Source organism: Alosa alosa, chromosome 5 (assembly GCF_017589495.1).
Source record: "Alosa alosa isolate M-15738 ecotype Scorff River chromosome 5, AALO_Geno_1.1, whole genome shotgun sequence".
NCBI classification, from domain to species: domain Eukaryota; kingdom Metazoa; phylum Chordata; class Actinopteri; order Clupeiformes; family Clupeidae; genus Alosa; species Alosa alosa.
Window position 1 is genome coordinate 17074302 of NC_063193.1, and position 17856 is coordinate 17092157.

At 43.1% G+C, this 17856-nt stretch overlaps 2 protein-coding genes across 2 annotated transcripts in view; one reads left to right on the forward strand and one right to left on the reverse strand.

Moving 5' to 3' along the window:
* The first annotated feature begins 1077 nt into the window (after positions 1-1077).
* On the forward strand, positions 1078-12562 carry rflna (refilin A). Its single transcript, XM_048244257.1, has 4 exons — positions 1078-1451; positions 1668-2053; positions 10256-10365; positions 10949-12562. The coding sequence occupies exons 2-4, from the start codon at positions 1835-1837 to the stop codon at positions 11292-11294; spliced, it is 675 nt and encodes a 224-aa protein (XP_048100214.1). The 5' UTR covers positions 1078-1451; positions 1668-1834; the 3' UTR covers positions 11295-12562.
* Positions 12563-15955: 3393 nt separating this feature from the next.
* Positions 15956-17856, reverse strand: part of ncor2 (nuclear receptor corepressor 2) — a 117725-nt gene continuing 115824 nt past the window's right edge. The window contains 1 exon segment of the mRNA XM_048243487.1: positions 15956-17856. This exon segment is cut by the window's right edge and continues 2124 nt beyond it. The gene's annotated coding sequence lies outside the window, so the exon portion shown is untranslated.

The window sequence follows — 17856 nt, forward strand, 5'->3', positions numbered from 1 at the left end:
ATTGCACCATGTGGGTTTTTCACCACCAGAGAGGGATTTCTTAAGGATTTAAGAATGCACCATGTGAAGGGTTTTCCTAGATCACAAATAACAGACTAACAAACAATTTGAGGAACAATATGTGACTATTATGTCCAAAAATCGTCATTATTTTTGCATTATTTCTTGTTCTTGTCTGTTTCTCTAAATAACCCAAGACCTGTTTGCACCAAATTTGTAACTGCAAGTGCAAAAACATTGAAAAAAGATGAAGAAATCCAGAATTTTTGCACCACTGACACTGGTAACTTATTATATATGTCAATACTTGATAACACAAATATACGCCCCTATACACAGCATAAACTACCGAGACATTATTTTAAAGAAAATAATGAGCAATGTTGTCTGAGAACTGTTAGGCCATTTAGAGATACAGTATAGTAGGCTACATGGTGTAATTCTTGCTAACATACCTTCAATAAATGTTGTACAGCAGAAAAAGAAAAGTTAGGGAATATTTTGCAATGGCCTGTTGCTACAAAGTAGTTCTTTTTTAGATATAATGCAGCACAGATACATGCCAGGAAACAGACAGACAATCTCCACACATGTCAAAACCAAGCAGCCTTGTTAAGTCAGCAACACTTAACTGTCTCTTCTTGTCTTTCGTTCTCTCTCTTACTTTTTCTCTACCCCCAACACCCCCAGCATCGATAGAAAGCAAAGCATTGAACATTTGTATAGAAATGAGTTTTGAGAGACTTCAACTTATTAAAATCCTGTGCTGGTAGCAAATAAATGATTTATAACAGATGTCACTGGCCATACATTTTTAAAATGCCAGTTTGACAATAACTGTAGACGCGAGTTCTATTACTTTAAACTCGGACAGTTTTAGCGAGATAGTCAAACTGCAATCATCGTGTAAGTGAAGTGACATTTTTCATGAAATAAATTCCCTTAGAAGAAAGCAAGAGCGGAAGTGCTCGCCCTACCGGCTAAGGCTGGAAGTGTTCCAGGTCCATCAACGGGACTGGATTGGCTCCAGCTGCAAAAAAACAGGCAGTCCTGTTAAGAGGGGCCCCAAAGCGCTCGCTCTGGTCATTTCAGCGAAGGCAGACTCCGTTTATATCGCTGGAAGCACAGTGCCAGGCAGACACACCACACAGAGAACGAGTGAGGAAAAGAAAAAGAGCGAGTGAGACTGAAAGCAACCGCCGAGTTTGCATTGATAGCCAAATTATTTCCACATCTTATTCTCTGTCGAGGTTTAATTGAGGATTGTTTCGGGACATTGCAGCCTATTTAAGTAGGCTAAACTATTTGGGTTGTTTATGCGTGTGCTTTTAGTTGTTTTACTGAGAGAAAACGTTTGCAGTGAGGTTTCATTCAATATGATCTGAAAATACCACCATCGTGAGAACGTTATATATGTCAACATTTGAATCGACGTGATCTTCAACGCAAAGGTAGGCCTATAGGCAACAGTTAACTTATATTGTAGACTACTTTATTCGTCGTGCGTCTTGTGTTGTACAAAATATGGCTTTCAACTTGGGCTATTGGGAGAAGTAGCCAAACCTATGGAATACAACGTAATCATGAAGAAATACACTGAATGGGTACAGAATTGTACCAAATATAAGACATTTACTAACTACTGTCATGACTTCTTTCTTCTACAGGTTGGCCTTACATGCGGAGTCATCTCTGGCGTGAAATGGGATATTTAGGCATTTTCTGACAACGTCTGTCAAAAACACTTGGAAACTTTTGTCTATTCAGACTTTCTCACACACTTGGTCGGGAGTGAATTCGCTTTGCTTTTTTTTTGCTGTCAGCTCTTCCAGAAATGGTGGGGCACTTACATTTACAAGCTATGGATGATAGTCTAAAAGGCAAGAATCGAGAAGGGCTGCTCGACAGTCCGGATTCAGGACTACCCCCAAGCCCGAGCCCGCCCTTCTACTCGCTTTCCCCCGGGCTTCTCGAGTCACGGTCGGGGAGCTGTACGACGCCCGTGGAGCAACACCATGGGTTCTATAGAAAAGAGAGCCGAGAGGGAAAATTGGTGAGTGAAATATCGTTCAGTTTTGCACATGTAGCCTACAAACTCATTATCAATAGGCCAAGCGAACCACACAAATGCGCTTTGCTTTAAGCAATTAAATGTCAGCAATTAACCTTCAAACGTAGCCTAATTAGAAACGTTTATCGCAGACAAAGCAGACCTATAATGGATCTGTGGTAATGGGTTACTGGCTGAAAGATAGTCATGTTTAAGACCAGCCAAGCACTGATCACCAGCAAATGGTTCATTTTTAAAAGACCCCGTATAGGCTCTACCACATCTGCAATGCTGAAGTAGGCAAGATAGTCTTGTAACTGTAAAGCAATGCTACACATCTGGACACAATCTTGGGAATTCTGTTCTGACCCCTAGGCCTACTTGACAAAGTCTCCACGACGGTAGAAAGCAATCAGTTATTTTTTTTCTGTGTGTGAATAATTGTTGATTTGGGGCATAATAGGTTATTGCATTTGTATTACTGGATAATATGACACACTTCCATTCATTTTGGATGGACGCTGTCAAGGTAGTATCTTGGGACATTCACAGCTGCCCTGTATTCACATATAGCATATCCATTACATGCCCATGACCAACACAGGTAAAAAGGTTCAAACATTCTCCATAAAGATTCAGATTTGGGGGTTAGACAGAACACATACAAACAGTTGTAGCAATAGAGCTCTATGTGCATTTGCACTCCAGTAGCCAACATTGAATAAAGTTCAGAGTCTTTGAAAGTTCATGCCGTGTCAAAAAGCACACAGACTCACGAGTGTAGGCTACGTATTAACAGTCTCAGTAATGATTAACATATGAGTAAACCAACACAAATTGGTACTTTGACATGCATATCCCCAACCATTCCCAGTTGTTGTAGTCCCCCTCAGTGAGTGCTAAAGAGAAGAATTGCATTGGAATACAGCTGTGTTTAAAGGAAGAGCAGTTTGCCATATCCTTCAAAGAAGCTCATGGTCTCCATAATTTGCCACTGGTTCAGTCATTTGGGATAAAATGTTTTCTGTACTGGGCAGATCCAGAAAAAAAATGTTGAATAGCAGGAATGATATGGTAGGGGACAACATTGAGGGTTGAAAATGCTGGGAAGAGTTAAAAGGCTTTTGTTAAACATCTATATGCACACCTTTAGGTGAGAAAACTGTTGGTTATGGGGCACAAACTGGGTATGGGGAATGCAGGTGTTTTTAGGATTAAGTTGCTGTTGCTGTTGTCAGTGTACACAACATTTTCACCATGATGAGGTGAGGAAGTGCCTGATCTTTACTCATAACTGAAGGGACACAGTACCACATACTCTCAGCATAAAGTTTCTTGACTTTCTACAACTGCTGTACTGGCTATTGTGTGTAAACATAAGTGTGTAAACATAATATTTGCTGACAGCTAGGCTCCAGTTGAGCATGAAAGACCCCCGAAAGGCCAGGGTAGATCATCTCTGATTTTGAACTCAAAATAGTGGTTCCTTTAATATTCTTTATAAATATTTTTGGAAAGCATGGTACAGGGCAATTCTATGGAAAATTATGTTTTTTGTAACATCCATAACGCCAATAAAATGCTTGGCATTTGTATGATTTTTGTGCATTTTTTCTCATGTACATTCTTCAGCCAAAATTAGCAAATGCTCAAATTTCATGTAATCATTCACATCATACAAATGCCAAGGCATTTCACTGGCGTTATGGATGTGACAAAAAGTCAATTTTCCATGGAATTGCCTTACAAAAGACATAAAAATCTAAATCACAGTTAAGTCTTCCTGTATGGAAATCCAGTCACATCAAACATGTAATTTATCCTTTCAAGACATGGATAAAAGTTGAGATAAAAAGTTGTAGCTTGCCATATTAGCAGTGAGCCGTCCGGTTTAAATGTTTGAAGTTTCAACTCTACAAGTACATAATTATACTGTAATCTGCTTATTTTGTGTGAGGATTTGTCATAACACGCTACTAATGCAATAATGGTTTTAGAGTAGGATTTGCTTTGATCAGAGTGGACGCATTACTGTTATTGCAAAAAACTACTCTAGAAGTATGGGAGTATCAAAGGAAACTTGTCCAAAAAGCTTTATCCCATGAGCCTAGCCTACAGTTTGGATGTAGCGATAGCAGCATGCTAATGGCAAAGAACAGATACCCTTGGGAGTTGCAATGAGTGGCGCAAACAGTTTGACCTTCTGATTTGCGAGTTTGGGTGTTTGACGAGCCTAAAGACAGTGGCTTCCAATGTAACCAATCTCTCTGTGCTTGTCTTTCTTCCTGTCTCGCTCTGTATGCATGCGTGTGTTTGTCAGAGAGACACAGAGAATCCACACACACGAACACACACACAAACATAGACACACACACACACACACACACACACATACACACACACATGCACACACACACACTCTCAGCGCTTTATAATACAGTAGGACATGCCTGAGATACACAGCCAAGCTCTGATTTCTCCCTCTAAAGGTTACATATCATATTAAGCTAACTGCACCACACCTGCTAGTTACTGGCACACTCGGTTGTGCAAAGACTTTCAGGGCACAGCCCATTAAAACCAGGGAACTTCACTTCCCAGCACGAGAAGCTGAATCTGCGGATATTAAACCAAAATATATTTGCACTGTTCATGAGGACACTACTTAACTGCGTGTCTCATTGCTCATGTCAACAACAACATTTTTTGTCCGTTCAAGTTATTACCCAGCTCAGTGTGTGTGTGTGTGTGTGAGGGGGGGGGGTGTGGGTGTGTGTATGCGTGTGTGTGTGTGTGTATGTGTGTGTGTGTCGTGTGTGTGTGTGTCGTGTGTGTGTGTGTGTGCGTGAGTGTGTGTTTGTGTGTGTGTGTGTGTGTGTTTTGCACTTTCCTCCTGCCCCAGTGCCAAACATAGATCCCACAGAGTGATACCGAGCTTTTTGAAAAGTAAACCAGAGGGTTTGCACTCCAGTTTGAAATGATTAGCCCTGACACAGCCGGCCGAGACAGACACTGACAAACAAGCTCTTACTTGTTCATGGATGACTGCCTACACACCTACAATACATACAGCCAGGCAGTTGCACACATGTGTGCTAACCTGTGTGGATTTGCTGTACTGCTGGAGAGATATGCTTGACTGCTCAGGTTGTCTCTGACTCAGGTTGTGTTTGACTCACTCCTTGACACAGCCCTTTGAGTCTTGCTTATCACGTTCAAACTATGAATCTAAAATATAACCCAATTCTGACAAACAGTTACAAACAGTTTGTAACAAGGAAAACATTTTTTTTCTTCTTTCCTGAGCAAAGTCAGGCATGGTGGTAACCCTCATCACGGAACATGCAGTGATTGACAGGATGATTGGCTGCACAATGCAGTCCAGCCTGCAGGAGAAAGATGGCTTGGGTGGGTCCCCTCCGTTTTCATCACCTGAGCACTTTAGACTGCATTCGTTATCAGAGAAGGGCCTGCCTTCAAAAGACTGATAATAGACACCCCAAAGCCATCGCTGAGTGGGAAAGGAATACCATGGATGTGCCTCAGAGCACATTTTATTGCTAACACACCCTGTACTTTAAAACAATCACAGACACTGCACCGCCGTTTGATGGTGGTCAGAGCCCACGTTTCGGTTTAGCCTCCAGCTGGCGTAAAATGGTCTGTTTTCATATCTCTTACGGGAAATATGGACACCCAAAATAACAGGCTAACGAAGCCAGGTCACTTTGCATACAGGAGTCCAGCTACTATTATGTTCGTGTTTGTGCATGTGTGTGTCTGTTTGTGTGTGTGTGTATGTGTGTTTGTGTCTGTGTGTGAGGGTTAGTTCACGTCAGACGTGCGTGAGCTTGCACAAAGCTCTCCCTTTGCACTCTGGGGGGCTATTTTTGTGTTGTTTTCGTACGCCATCTAAGAACAATCTCCACACTCTATTCTGGGGAGGCGACCAGGACTCACACGGAGGCCATATGGTTGCATAAGAGAGTCATGACCTCAGCTGGCTGATTTAACCTAGCGGGGTTAGATCTAGCTGCAGCACACGCAAAGTGGCCTGAGCATTGAGGGCTCAGGTGGACAGTAGACTGTGGGTGAGGTTGTGCGGTGGGTGGGTTCAGAGGACTCAGAGGACTTGTGTACGCGGTGCCCTTTTCGCTGTGTGCGACTGAAAGCATGTGTTGTTCCTGCGCCGGGGCTTAAGGCTGGTATTACAAAAGGGTCTTGGTAAACACAGCAGTGGTCACTGAAGAAAGTGGGTGTGAGAGAGAGGGAGAGAGAGAGAGAGAGAGAGAGAGAGAGAGAGAGAGAGAGGAACTACTCTGGTCACTTATTCACCTGACACTTAAACATACACCCACTCCAACAAACGGTGGCATGCTTCTCTGATTAAGATGATTTATTAGGCTGCTGCAGCCACTGGCCCTGAATATCAGTTAAAGTCACAGGGGCACAGAAGAGGACTAACAAACAACTCAAACACACCATGGTGAGGTCAGATACCACATATACACACATCCACATCTTTGGCGTTTCACGATGAGGACAACTAACCCTTGAAATGGAACAGGAATAAGCTCTGTTATGAGTGTGTCTGTGGGCCTTTTATAAACCGAGTCATATTTTGTGCCAGTAGTACTGTCTGGCTAGATTATTACAGGGGCTATAAAGGAGACTCCCATGGCAAAGCAGCTGTACTACACACACATGCACACACACATGCACACACACACACACACACACACACACACACGCACACATACACACACACACACAGACTCATATTTGCGCTGTACTTTTAACTTACACCCCCATTATTGTATTGCAGCTGGGCAAACACAGCTACCCACAGCAGATGCACACACACTCACAGAGAGAGAGAGAGAGAGAGAGAGAGAGAAAGAACGAGAAAACCTACCCACAAAGTGACAGCTGTGTTCTGTCCTTCCTTTTCACACTGGTGGCCTGTTGGTCCAACCTCATCAAACAGAATCTGTTGATTGAACTGATACAAGGCACATACCAGAGATATAAACTTTCATGTGAAAATGGAACTCACGTGAGTCCTGTTTCCATGTGGTCATACGCACTTCCTTTGATAGTAGAGAGAGATTTGACTTCTGTATGGAATAAACAGGGGTGCCTATACTCTATGGTAGAAACTAGAACAGTGTGTATGTGTGTGTGGGTTTGTCATTACACTGTGGTTGCATATGTCTGCTGCAATCCACACAGTTGGCCATGCCCTTGGCCTACAGTGGCACACAAGCACGTCCTCAAACCCTGACTTGTCACACATATGGACACACACACACACACACACGCACGCGCACGCACACACACCCTAACTGAGGACAGGAAGACGAAATGAAAGAGAATATTTTTGGCTACCTCTCCTCCCCGACCGACTCTAGAATTGGACCAGTCTCCGGTGGAATCCCACTGTCTCCCCCACTGATTCGCAGATGGGTCGGACAGGCTGGTATTTTTCGCCCGTGGGCCTGGAACAGCTGTATCCAACAAAGCCGAGTCACTGAATTACTGGCATTCCTTAAGTGCTTCCACATGCTGGAATATGTAACCATCTCTTGCCCAGTAGAACGCCACAGAGCTTTGTCTACTGTGTCAGGCCCGTGCCACACACACTAGGTTTCTTCACACACACTCTCACACTCACGCCAGCTGCATCTGTTGTGTCGCCCTCCACCCAAACACTTCCAAAGCTGGGGAAAGCTGCAGCACAAAAAAAAAGATTCAAACAATGCAAAGCCCAATGCTGTGGTTAGAATATTAAAAAGATAAAACTTTATAGAAAATGCAGATTACGTTTTTATTATGTGCATAATAGGGCACTCCATTTACTGAAGTAGTAACACAATGTATGAATAAATGCATAGCGCATCCACCAGGCGATGGTTGTTATGTAAGGGGTAACAGTCACCGAGTTGACCCGATTTATGGAATTAATGGACGAGGCAGAGGCAAAGAACTCCATGACACAAAGTCCATAACAGGACCTTGAGCTTTGTGAGGACCAAAACCTTGTGAGGACCAGAATGTTGTGAGGGCCAGAACTTTGTGAGGACCGTAACAGCACTGTAATCAGGACTGTATTCAGGGCTCCAGGTGAAACAGCAGAATTCTAAGAATATCCATCCCCCTTCCCTCCCTCCCTTCCTCCTTTCACTTCTCCTCCCACACTCCTCATTCCACTTCATCACACGCTTCCAAATCCTGAGGTGAACTGAGCTCGACCCCTGTGGCGAGAGAGGGAAGAGACTCAGATAGATGGGAACTTCTCCTGTTCCAGTAGATGTTCTGGTCTGGTAGCAGGGCTCTCTCTCTTTATCTCTGTCTCTCTATCTCTCCCTCCTTCTCTTCCTCTGTTCTTTGAGCACGTCACCATTAAATAGAATTATGACTGAGCATCAACAGCCTCCCGCCAAAGCTGCTACTCTGGCTTTCCAGAGGACAGGCACAATAAATAAACACACACACAGGGCTTGGATGCGAGAACCAGGTGTCCTCATGTGTGTGTCTGCCTATCCTGGATCAGCTCAGCAAAAAGAGAATGAGACGGCGCGAGGGGTCAAAGATGGGGAAGCTGAGACGTATGCAGACCTTTTTCCAGCTCAATATGGCTGTCAGCACACTTGTAATAGGACTAGCGTGTCAGTGGGATAAATAATTGCATAGGGAACTGTAGTGCTATTGTATGCTACTGAGTGAGGTAGTGTGTAGTTGGGAAAGTTTGGTAGGCCTACACTGAATACTGCCTGACAGCTTGTCCTCACTGCATGCGAGGGTCTTGAATTCTCTCTGTCTACACTGAATCTGATAGATATGGCATTCTTCTGCATCATATTTCTCATTCAAAAACAATGTGAGCGACAGAAAGTAAATATAAATGGCGTCCAACAAAAGTGCCCCATCGCACAGCACTGTGTCTGTGCCAGGAAATTCAAATGGAAATTAAACTGATTTTGTCGCAAATGCTTGTTCACATCACATGCATTTAGGACGCGGTGTAAGTTGCTAGTGTGCACCAGGGGAGTAAAGCAGTGAGCCTGCACATGGTATCAGAGGCTGGTTTTGGTATGAGCACTAATAGCTGCACCAGGTGGAGTCTTGAAAATGCCCAGACCTACCACACACATACACACACACATACACACATGTACACTCGCTCTATGAAATAGGCAGACAAACAAGTGGACACCCACACACACAGACGGACATAAAGACAGACACCCAAACAGATAGAACAACCCACATAGCTTACAGACAGACAGACAGATAGACAAAACAGATGGATATCATGTGGATATCCACACAGTCAAGTCAGACAGGCAGTGCCCACACACAGACAAACACGTGTATACACACACACACTCTTTCTCATACATAAATCCATACACACACAACACTCACACAGACAGACATAGTCTAAGTGCTTTCACCAGCCAGATTGGAAGTAGCTGGGACTGGGACAGAGAAATGGATTCCTTCTAGACCATGGCCTCCTCTATAGGCAGCCTTCACTTAGGACCTGTCTGTTATCTCCCAGGGATCGGTGTTTGTGTCTACATATCTCTCAGTACCCCCCTTTAAAGGCTTACTGTTTGGATAGCTGCATTCTCAGTCATGGTAGATTCTCAGCGACTTGGCTCACTTAAAGGGTTCTCTTTTTGTTTCAAAGTTGACTTTGGCCAACACTGAGACTTTTTGAAGTTCTCAGGCTTGTTGTTGATATCATTACTGATGATGAAAAAGACCGATAATGAAAAGTAAAATATTTCAATACTTATTGTAGGGGTAAAGCTACTATATCAATAATGTAATGAAAGAAGTGTGTATGAGTCAAACAAATACAGGTTTATTTGTCTAAGGGATGGGATGTGGTGATATTATTAATATATTTCCTCATTCACCGTCTTAATTTACTTGTTGTTTAATGTTTATACTCATTTATCTTGTTTCACAGGAGCAATGTTCTTATAATTCCAAATCAGCATTTGTCAGAAACCTACTTACACCACAGACAGACACAGACCTAGACAAACACACACTTTCTAACTCTTTGAATCTCTTTAAATGATGTTTAGTAGCATGAAATAAAATACTCCAGAATGTATTCCAAACATCTCTGGTGGCCAATCGTCATGGCCTTGCATGTCCTCACCACTATCCTCTCCTCTCTCTCCACAGCTTCCCTACCTGCTGCTGAACTCGCAGGGCACAGAGCTCAAGACGCGCATGCAGCCTGTGGTCTACGGAGAGAGCATCGAGGTCAACCCCAAACCTGAGCAGGAAGTGAAGTGAGTCTGACCCCTCTGACCTTCTCATCTCTCTCCTCTGCTTTGTCTGGTATTTTTTCCACCCCCACACTCACACTAGAGTTCTTGGCCATCGTTGTGTTCGACCTTTAGCTCTCAGCGGTTCTGTACAGGTCATGACATCCAGGATCGACCTCCTGATTTTATGGCTTGGATAAGATTTGAATTTGAAAAAAAAGTTGAATTGTAAAGGAGAATCTGTATGAAAAGCAAAGGTGCATTATTGCAGGTTGGGTTAGAACGTAATATTTTAACCAATCCAGATGATTTCACCCATTGCCTTCATTTCAAGTTTTGCCTAGATTAGCACTTTCAGGTGGTAGTCTCAAAGAACAGGGTTGTCTCAAACAATTCACTAAAATTGGCCCATCTGGGTCAACTGTCTGAGACCATTCAGAGGGATGAGATAAGTATAAAAATATCAACCATGTGGCAGGCAGGCAGGACATATTAGTACTTCCAGCTTGACATGGAATATTGTCCTACCTTGAAAAGTACACATCACAATTCTTCTTCTTCTGGTCATCCCCAGCTGCCCTCTCATTCATTCCTGTGTTCTACTTAGGTTCCATTCTTCCGTGAGGTATGCGTCGGACCGCCACTACCGTGAGCAACTTTACTGTGCGCCTGTTCCCGTGCCCACCAACTTTCGTGAGACGGTGGTGGTGGCGTCTCCCGACTGCACCTGGCGCCACTACAAGGCCGAGGTTTACCTGCAGCCGCGCCACCGGCCACTGCGCTTCCAGAGCACGGCCATCGTCTACCCTAAGCACGCCCGCAGCACCTACCGCACCACGCTCAGCCACCAGCCCTCGGGCTCGGGGGGCGGCCGCCGCTGGTTCTCCTCCACTGTGCGCCTGGAGTCCAGTGAGGACCTCAGCCCCTGCATCATCTACACAGAGGACCTCTGAGGAGACTGTGGAGTGGAGCGGAGAGTTGTCGGCGCAGCAGGAGCGATGGAACGACGCGGAAGAGGGCTAACAAACCAATAAACACCAAGCCAGGAATCACCAGTGGCAGTCGCACCCACCTTATGAACTCTTGATGAGCCTTGTGTGAAGGGAGGCCAGAGGATTGGGGTGGGGGGCGCTGGGGGACTAAACTTAACTCTTCTTGTGAAGATAAGGGATCTAAATGGACAGAAAGGGTGTGTGCGATGGGGCAAATAAGAGGGACAGGCGGACCGGCACCAGAAGGGAGACGTCTGAGACAGAACACTTTATTTGTCTGCCTGGGTGTTGTATCTGCCTGGTAGTACATAGATTAGCGGAGAGGTTACAGTGTTGCTAATCTTTTTTTTTCAATAGGTTTTTCCCGCGTATTTACTTTGTCTTATATAACTGCCTTAAAAATCCCTCACAGTGCTGAAGTACTCCCTAGGGCACCATGTCAAATACATCCTCAGCCAACATAGCTGTGGCTGGAATCCTGCAGACAGATGTTATAAGAAGAATAGTACATTCTGAAATGCATCCTACGTTATTTTGCGTACTCCCATAACTTAATACTCTCTTGGAAAGCCAATTATGTTAGCCACAGCTGTCTAACAGCCTGATTGCACTCATTGGTGTATATATGTATAGTTTTGTTCCCTTTTGCTTGCTGGCTTTGCTGGTGTCCAAGCAGGATGCCAGGCCTGTCGTGAGCACTTGAAAGGTTGGACCAAAGATTTGACAGTAAGACAGACTGTCAAGCTCTGGGAAGTTTTGGTATCCACAAGAACAAGACATTTTATGTAGGCCCTCAGTGTTGTGGCTCTGTCATGGTGCTACTGCAGGTCTTCTGCTGGGAATGCAGGTGTTTGGTCCAGTTCCAACTCACACATCTTATCAGTAAGATTCTTTACATACGATTAGGACAGGGTCAGATTTCAAAACAACAGCATCCCCATTTGAATAATAATCTCTCTTAGGGCGTACTCACACTATGCCATCCGTACCGTGCCCGAGTATGTTTGATCCCCAAAGTCCGGTTTGTTTGACCAGTGTGATCGCTCCGTACCGTACCCGGGCACGGTATGCTTATCCGTGCCTGGTAGAGATGCACGGTTCGCGGTTGCAGCCACGGACTCCGCGGTTAAACCACGGATCGGGCGGATGACGTGAAGAAATATAATATTTTAATTAAATTCGGGCGGGTGGCGGTTGAACCAATCAAACGCATCACCCATATACATTAAAACAACCAGGAGGGTGCGGTTTTGAAAATTGGTCAAAAAACGTTGGTGCGGATGGATGGCGGATGGATGATAAGTTTTGCTATGCGGTTACGGTTGAAATAATAGCCCATCCGCGCATCTCTAGTGCCCGGGTCCACTTGAGGAGGTGGACTCGGGCACGGTACGGTTGATATGCAAAGATTCTAGAGCACAGCAACTCAACCGTGCCTGGGTACAGTTTGATATTATGCAGTGTAAGTGCGGACCAAGAACGGGAGAGAACCGTACTCTGGCACGGTACAAGTGAATTGTGCCTGGTGTGAGTACACCCTTAATATGCAGTTTGACAATTTTCTTGGAAAATTTTAAATGAGCATGTAATGGAAGAATGTGTGAAAGACAAAAAGAGTTTGATGTATATAGAACATGCTGTAACCTCAATTTGTTCCTTTTGACTGAGTTGTGATATAGTCCTGCATTTGAGATTTATTAATTTAGTAGTTTTTCATTTTCTGGGTAATGATGACCATTATAGAAGCTCCTCCTATCTCTTCACTTCATATGTCAGTCCTTTAATTCCCCTGATGCAGAAAGTGTATTATAATATGCCTAAAATAAGAGTTTCCTTTCATTTACATATGGGTTTTTCCCCTTTCTAATGGAGGATTAAGTACCTGTTGTACATTTGTGTTGGGAACCTGATCCTCAAGACTTTTAGCTCCTTTTTTGTTGTTGTTGTCTGTCTTGTGTTGTTGAATGGTAAATGCTCAATTTGGTAAATATTGAACTATGCAATTTAGATTTCTTACCTCATTTATGAAAATCTTTCTTATCTAAGTGTAAAGGTTTGTTTTTCCATTTCTTGGTGAAAATGCAATGGTTCTTGCTTAGGAAAATACAGAGCAAGGTTTAGCTGAAATACAAAAGGGAAGAGAATGGAAAATGAAGAGATTGGACAGAGCTTTAAGAGCTGAAAGGAAAGTAATAAGATGGGATATTATTGGTGGAAAGAGTTTTTAGCTTGTGGCGGCTAGCTTTACCAGGCCACTTGTGAGCTAGCTGTATTAGATCTCTGGATATAGCACGGCTAAAGAAGGCCATCTGGGGGAAGCATTTAAAGGAGGCACTCCATTCCATTGCAGCATTGTTGGGATGTTGCTGTAGATTGACTGATAGATGATACCAATGAAAAAAAGCTATTGAGACTCGGCTTCAGACAGCAGCTGAGTTGGGAAAGGACTTGGTCCTGACTTGGCATGGATCAGGTAGATCCATTTCAGGTTCCGAGGAGTGTGTGGTAGTCTGATCAAGGGTCTGATCCATCAGATTTAATTCATTACCCCTTACTATAGATGCACATAGGTTTTGTGTTAAAGCTGTGTTGAAATGCATGTTGAGAAGAGCATGGCACACTGGGGGCTCCATTTGGGGGTGGAAAACCGTCTCTTACCCATCTGTAAGTGTGAGATGAAAACCTGGAAGTGTGTGAATTTTGTAGAATAAACTCACTGTCTGGTGGTAACAGGAAGCAGAGTTGATCATTAACAAAAATGTCTACTGGCCCACAAAGAAATAGGGCCATTGTGGTCGTGCAGATGAGGGCAAATCAAGGTTTCAGCTGACGCAAGTCCGGTAGCCGAATTCTGTGAAGGCCTTGTTCAAGACCAGTGATAATGGAAAATTGTGAAGGTTTTAGGAAAGTGACGAGGGTCTGTGTGAAGTCTGTCAGATGATGTGGTGGATGTGAAAAAAGACTAGAGATTATTTTAATTTAGGGAATTTCATGAAAGAGTACTCCAACAGTTACTGTTCCTGTCTCTTAATGTTTTGAGGATTTGTTTGTAAAATACTTTTGTTGTTGTATATGTGGAAATGCGGCACTTCATAATTCTCTTTATATTTTTGTATAATTTCCCATGTTGGTGGTCTCCTTTTTTTTTTGGAAAGCAGATGAGTAAATAATTTAAAGAGGAAAAAATGTATATCTTAAATAAAATAAAAAATTGAAAAATTCCCAAACCCAAACATTGCCAAACTTGTCTGTTCTTTTTAAATCATTCAATTTACAAGCTCTAGTGTTGTAAATGTACATGTAATATGAATCAGATTGCTTTATCAATATGAATCAGTATATATATATATATATATATAGGGTTGCTGAACTAAGTTTTTCCAGAGCTATATGTGCATGTTTGTATGCATGTGTAGACGCGTGTGTGTGTGTAGTTACACAAATTACGATGACAGGTAGCACAAGACCTGTGGGAATTCCTAGAGAATCAGACCTAGCAGATCACAAAGCTCGGTATGCATGGTCCTGCATACTGCATACAAATGCAATCAGGCATCCATAAATGTTAGAAACAGGAGGACTTGAACCTTTAACACGTTCTCCACACTCAACTGTCTTCAGTGCTCACTGTAATGTTCAACACATAACATAACCTCACGTAATTGTGGAAATAAGTGTGAGGAAACCAATGTTATTTTGGCATACTCCATATACTAGTGGTAGTATGACGTGAATAGAACAGGTTAGAACTATTCTCAGCTAAGCCACAGCCCTCTGTATGATCAGTCCAGAGACATGTGGGATGGGCCCCAATTCTGAATGCAGGAGGCACATTTTTATGTGTCCGTGTAATGTCAGACACACATTCATAGGCATGAAGTAACGAAGCCCCCAAAGGACCATGGTGGGAATAATCTTTTTAGAGCAGAGAATGTATTTTTTAGAGCCCATACGTTTTGTGTTCCCACGCAAGTTTTGCGTTCCATCACAAGTTTTTTTGCAATAACTTTTGCTTTCCGTCGCAGTCAAAAATATTGCGAGGGAATGCAAAACTATTTCGAGAACGCAAAAAGGGGTCTACAAATGATTTCCCACCATGGTGCTTCATTTTTTATCCGTATATATATGCCCAAACCATTATATATATATATATATATATATATATATATATATATATATATATATATATATATATATATATCCATATTACCTACAATGTGCTAGTCTCTCAGTAGACCATTTCAGTTGAAATGTCTCTTCAGGACAGATACACACTGCCTCAGAAAGAGTGTATTGAGCATTGCATGGTCACACTGTAAAAGCCACAAGACTGGTGATTACTGTGGATAGAGCGCCCTCTAGTGGTGTATATATGGTTGCACCCTTGCCTTTGCACGGCCTCTAAAACTACTGTACCCACATGGGGTGTAAATCCTTACAAAGCATTAACAATCGGTCACTGGTCCTGACTGTAAACAGCAACAAAGTTAATATAACAGGAATTTTGGGCACATTGTTTATATATCTTTAAGCTACATTTTATATAACATGTTTATTTAATTTACCCAAGTAAGTCATATTTATAGACCAAAGCAATAACAAAAACCCAGACCAAGATCATGTGAATGGCAATAAGCTTTTTATTTCAACATTAAGGCAGTGTCTTACTTATTTTTTCACTTTTAATTTGTTTTAAGAGTTTTTTTTACACTGCTATCCACAAAAGCTTGCTGGTGGGCCATGTTTAAACTGGAGGGAAAAAAACAGTGAGAACAGTATTTTTTTTTTCTTTCTTTTTTTTGTCTGTGAATACCAACCTTGCAGCAAGCCACATAAATATGTACATCTCTTAATGTCTATGTACAAATCCTGTCTATTTTACACTGGGTTGTCATAAAAAAAATGAAAACAATAAAGCAAAAAAATGAAAATATGCAAAAACGGATGAATGAAACACACATGCGCAAACGTGGTAGTAGAAAATAGATGCTCTGAACCGTGGCCACCTCATGTCCCCCTCCCCTGCCCCTAAACCTACCCTTGGTGTGACAGAAGCCCGAGGTGCAGGCCTTTAGCCATTCACCTGGATCAGCAGCCCTTGATGGCGATTAGCATCTGTCAATCATCCAAAAACAGAGGCCACATTCGACCAGAGCAATGAAATAGTCATGGGTACCAGAGGAAGGACGAAAACGTCTCGATATGTGGAACTATGAGTGTGGCTTTGTGCTCCCCCCACACACCTTTTAGGTGAATGGTGAGCAAATAAAGTGTTTTGGGAAATCCACTGGCCTGTACAGGTGTGGGAGCGACGCAGCTGTGACTGCCAGTATGGAGGAGTGTGTGCATGTGTGTGCTGTATATAAAAGGTGCTGTCAAGCTCACTCTATAACTTCCTTTTGAATTTAGGGTGAAATTGCCAAGCACTCTGATTTAAATTGAAGAGCTACAGCACTTTAAATGTTTTCTCAAAAAGTACATTTTGATCACGTTCATTAACAATCGATTATTACCACCAGACAGAACGAATAGAAAAAATCTGAGTGCAAAAACATTTTTGAAAATGGTTTAAAAATGTGTCCCCCCATTCAGGGACTATAAAATGGGTACGCAAAGTTGAACCTTCCCTGAGGTCTTCTTGTTCTCCCAAGAGGACAATGGTGGAAAACCCAGGCTGAAGGAAATACGATGAGTCTACTTTCAGAATAGATTAAATCACCATCATGAGACACAGGCTAGTGAATGTGTCTATTGCTGATCTTAAAAAATGTCATGCCACGTTGATCTTAAAGTACTAAAATTACTGCCATTACTGCCAACAGAGAGGATATAAACAGCTAAAAAAAGGGAGATCAGCACCTTTTATGTATTCAGTCAATTTCCATTGTTTTTCGCTGCAAGGCTTTAACTAAGATCCTTGCCGTCTCAAACTGAGGAAACTGAGCGCAGAGCAGAGGACAACCAGAAACAAAAGGTACCATGAGGGTACGGTAGGCATACACTTAACACAGAGGACATGACAAGTAGTCTCCACGTAGTTCAAGCCTTAAATCGTGCGTATGTGTAACTACTGTACTGGAAATGCCACTTGACATGGAGGAGTAGGGCTGTACAGGGCATAGGGTGGGGTTTGGGACGGGGTCGGGTGGACATGTCACACAGGGAGGCCAGATTTCCTGTTTTACTGGAGGGTGGGGAGTTCAAAGTTCAGAGGTTGCTCAAGCCTTCAGGCAGCACTCGTCACATCTCTGTTGTCGTGTTTTTGTTCCGTGAGGTCGCACGTTCGAATATCAGTCAACCGACGTGCATACTTCTCCCCCCCCCCCTCCGGGTGAGGGCAGGGAGAACTTGCGAGAGAGCTTCAAGCTCTACTCACCTCATCCCTTCCCCATCACTGTGATTGTCGTTTATCCACGGGAACATCTAAACAATCTACGGCATCAACAACAACAACAATAACAACGCGTCCATGTGGGTCAATCAGCAGGCAGGGTGGCGTTTTGGGGTGGGGTTTGATATATTC

Coding starts and splice junctions, on each gene's coding strand:
- rflna (XM_048244257.1), top strand. CDS start 1,835: ATGGTGGGGCACTTACATTTACAAGCTATGGATGATAGTCTAAAAGGC. Junction 2,054..10,255: donor AGAGCCGAGAGGGAAAATTG/GTGAGTGAAATA, acceptor CTCTCTCCACAG/CTTCCCTACCTGCTGCTGAA. Junction 10,366..10,948: donor AAACCTGAGCAGGAAGTGAA/GTGAGTCTGACC, acceptor TGTTCTACTTAG/GTTCCATTCTTCCGTGAGGT.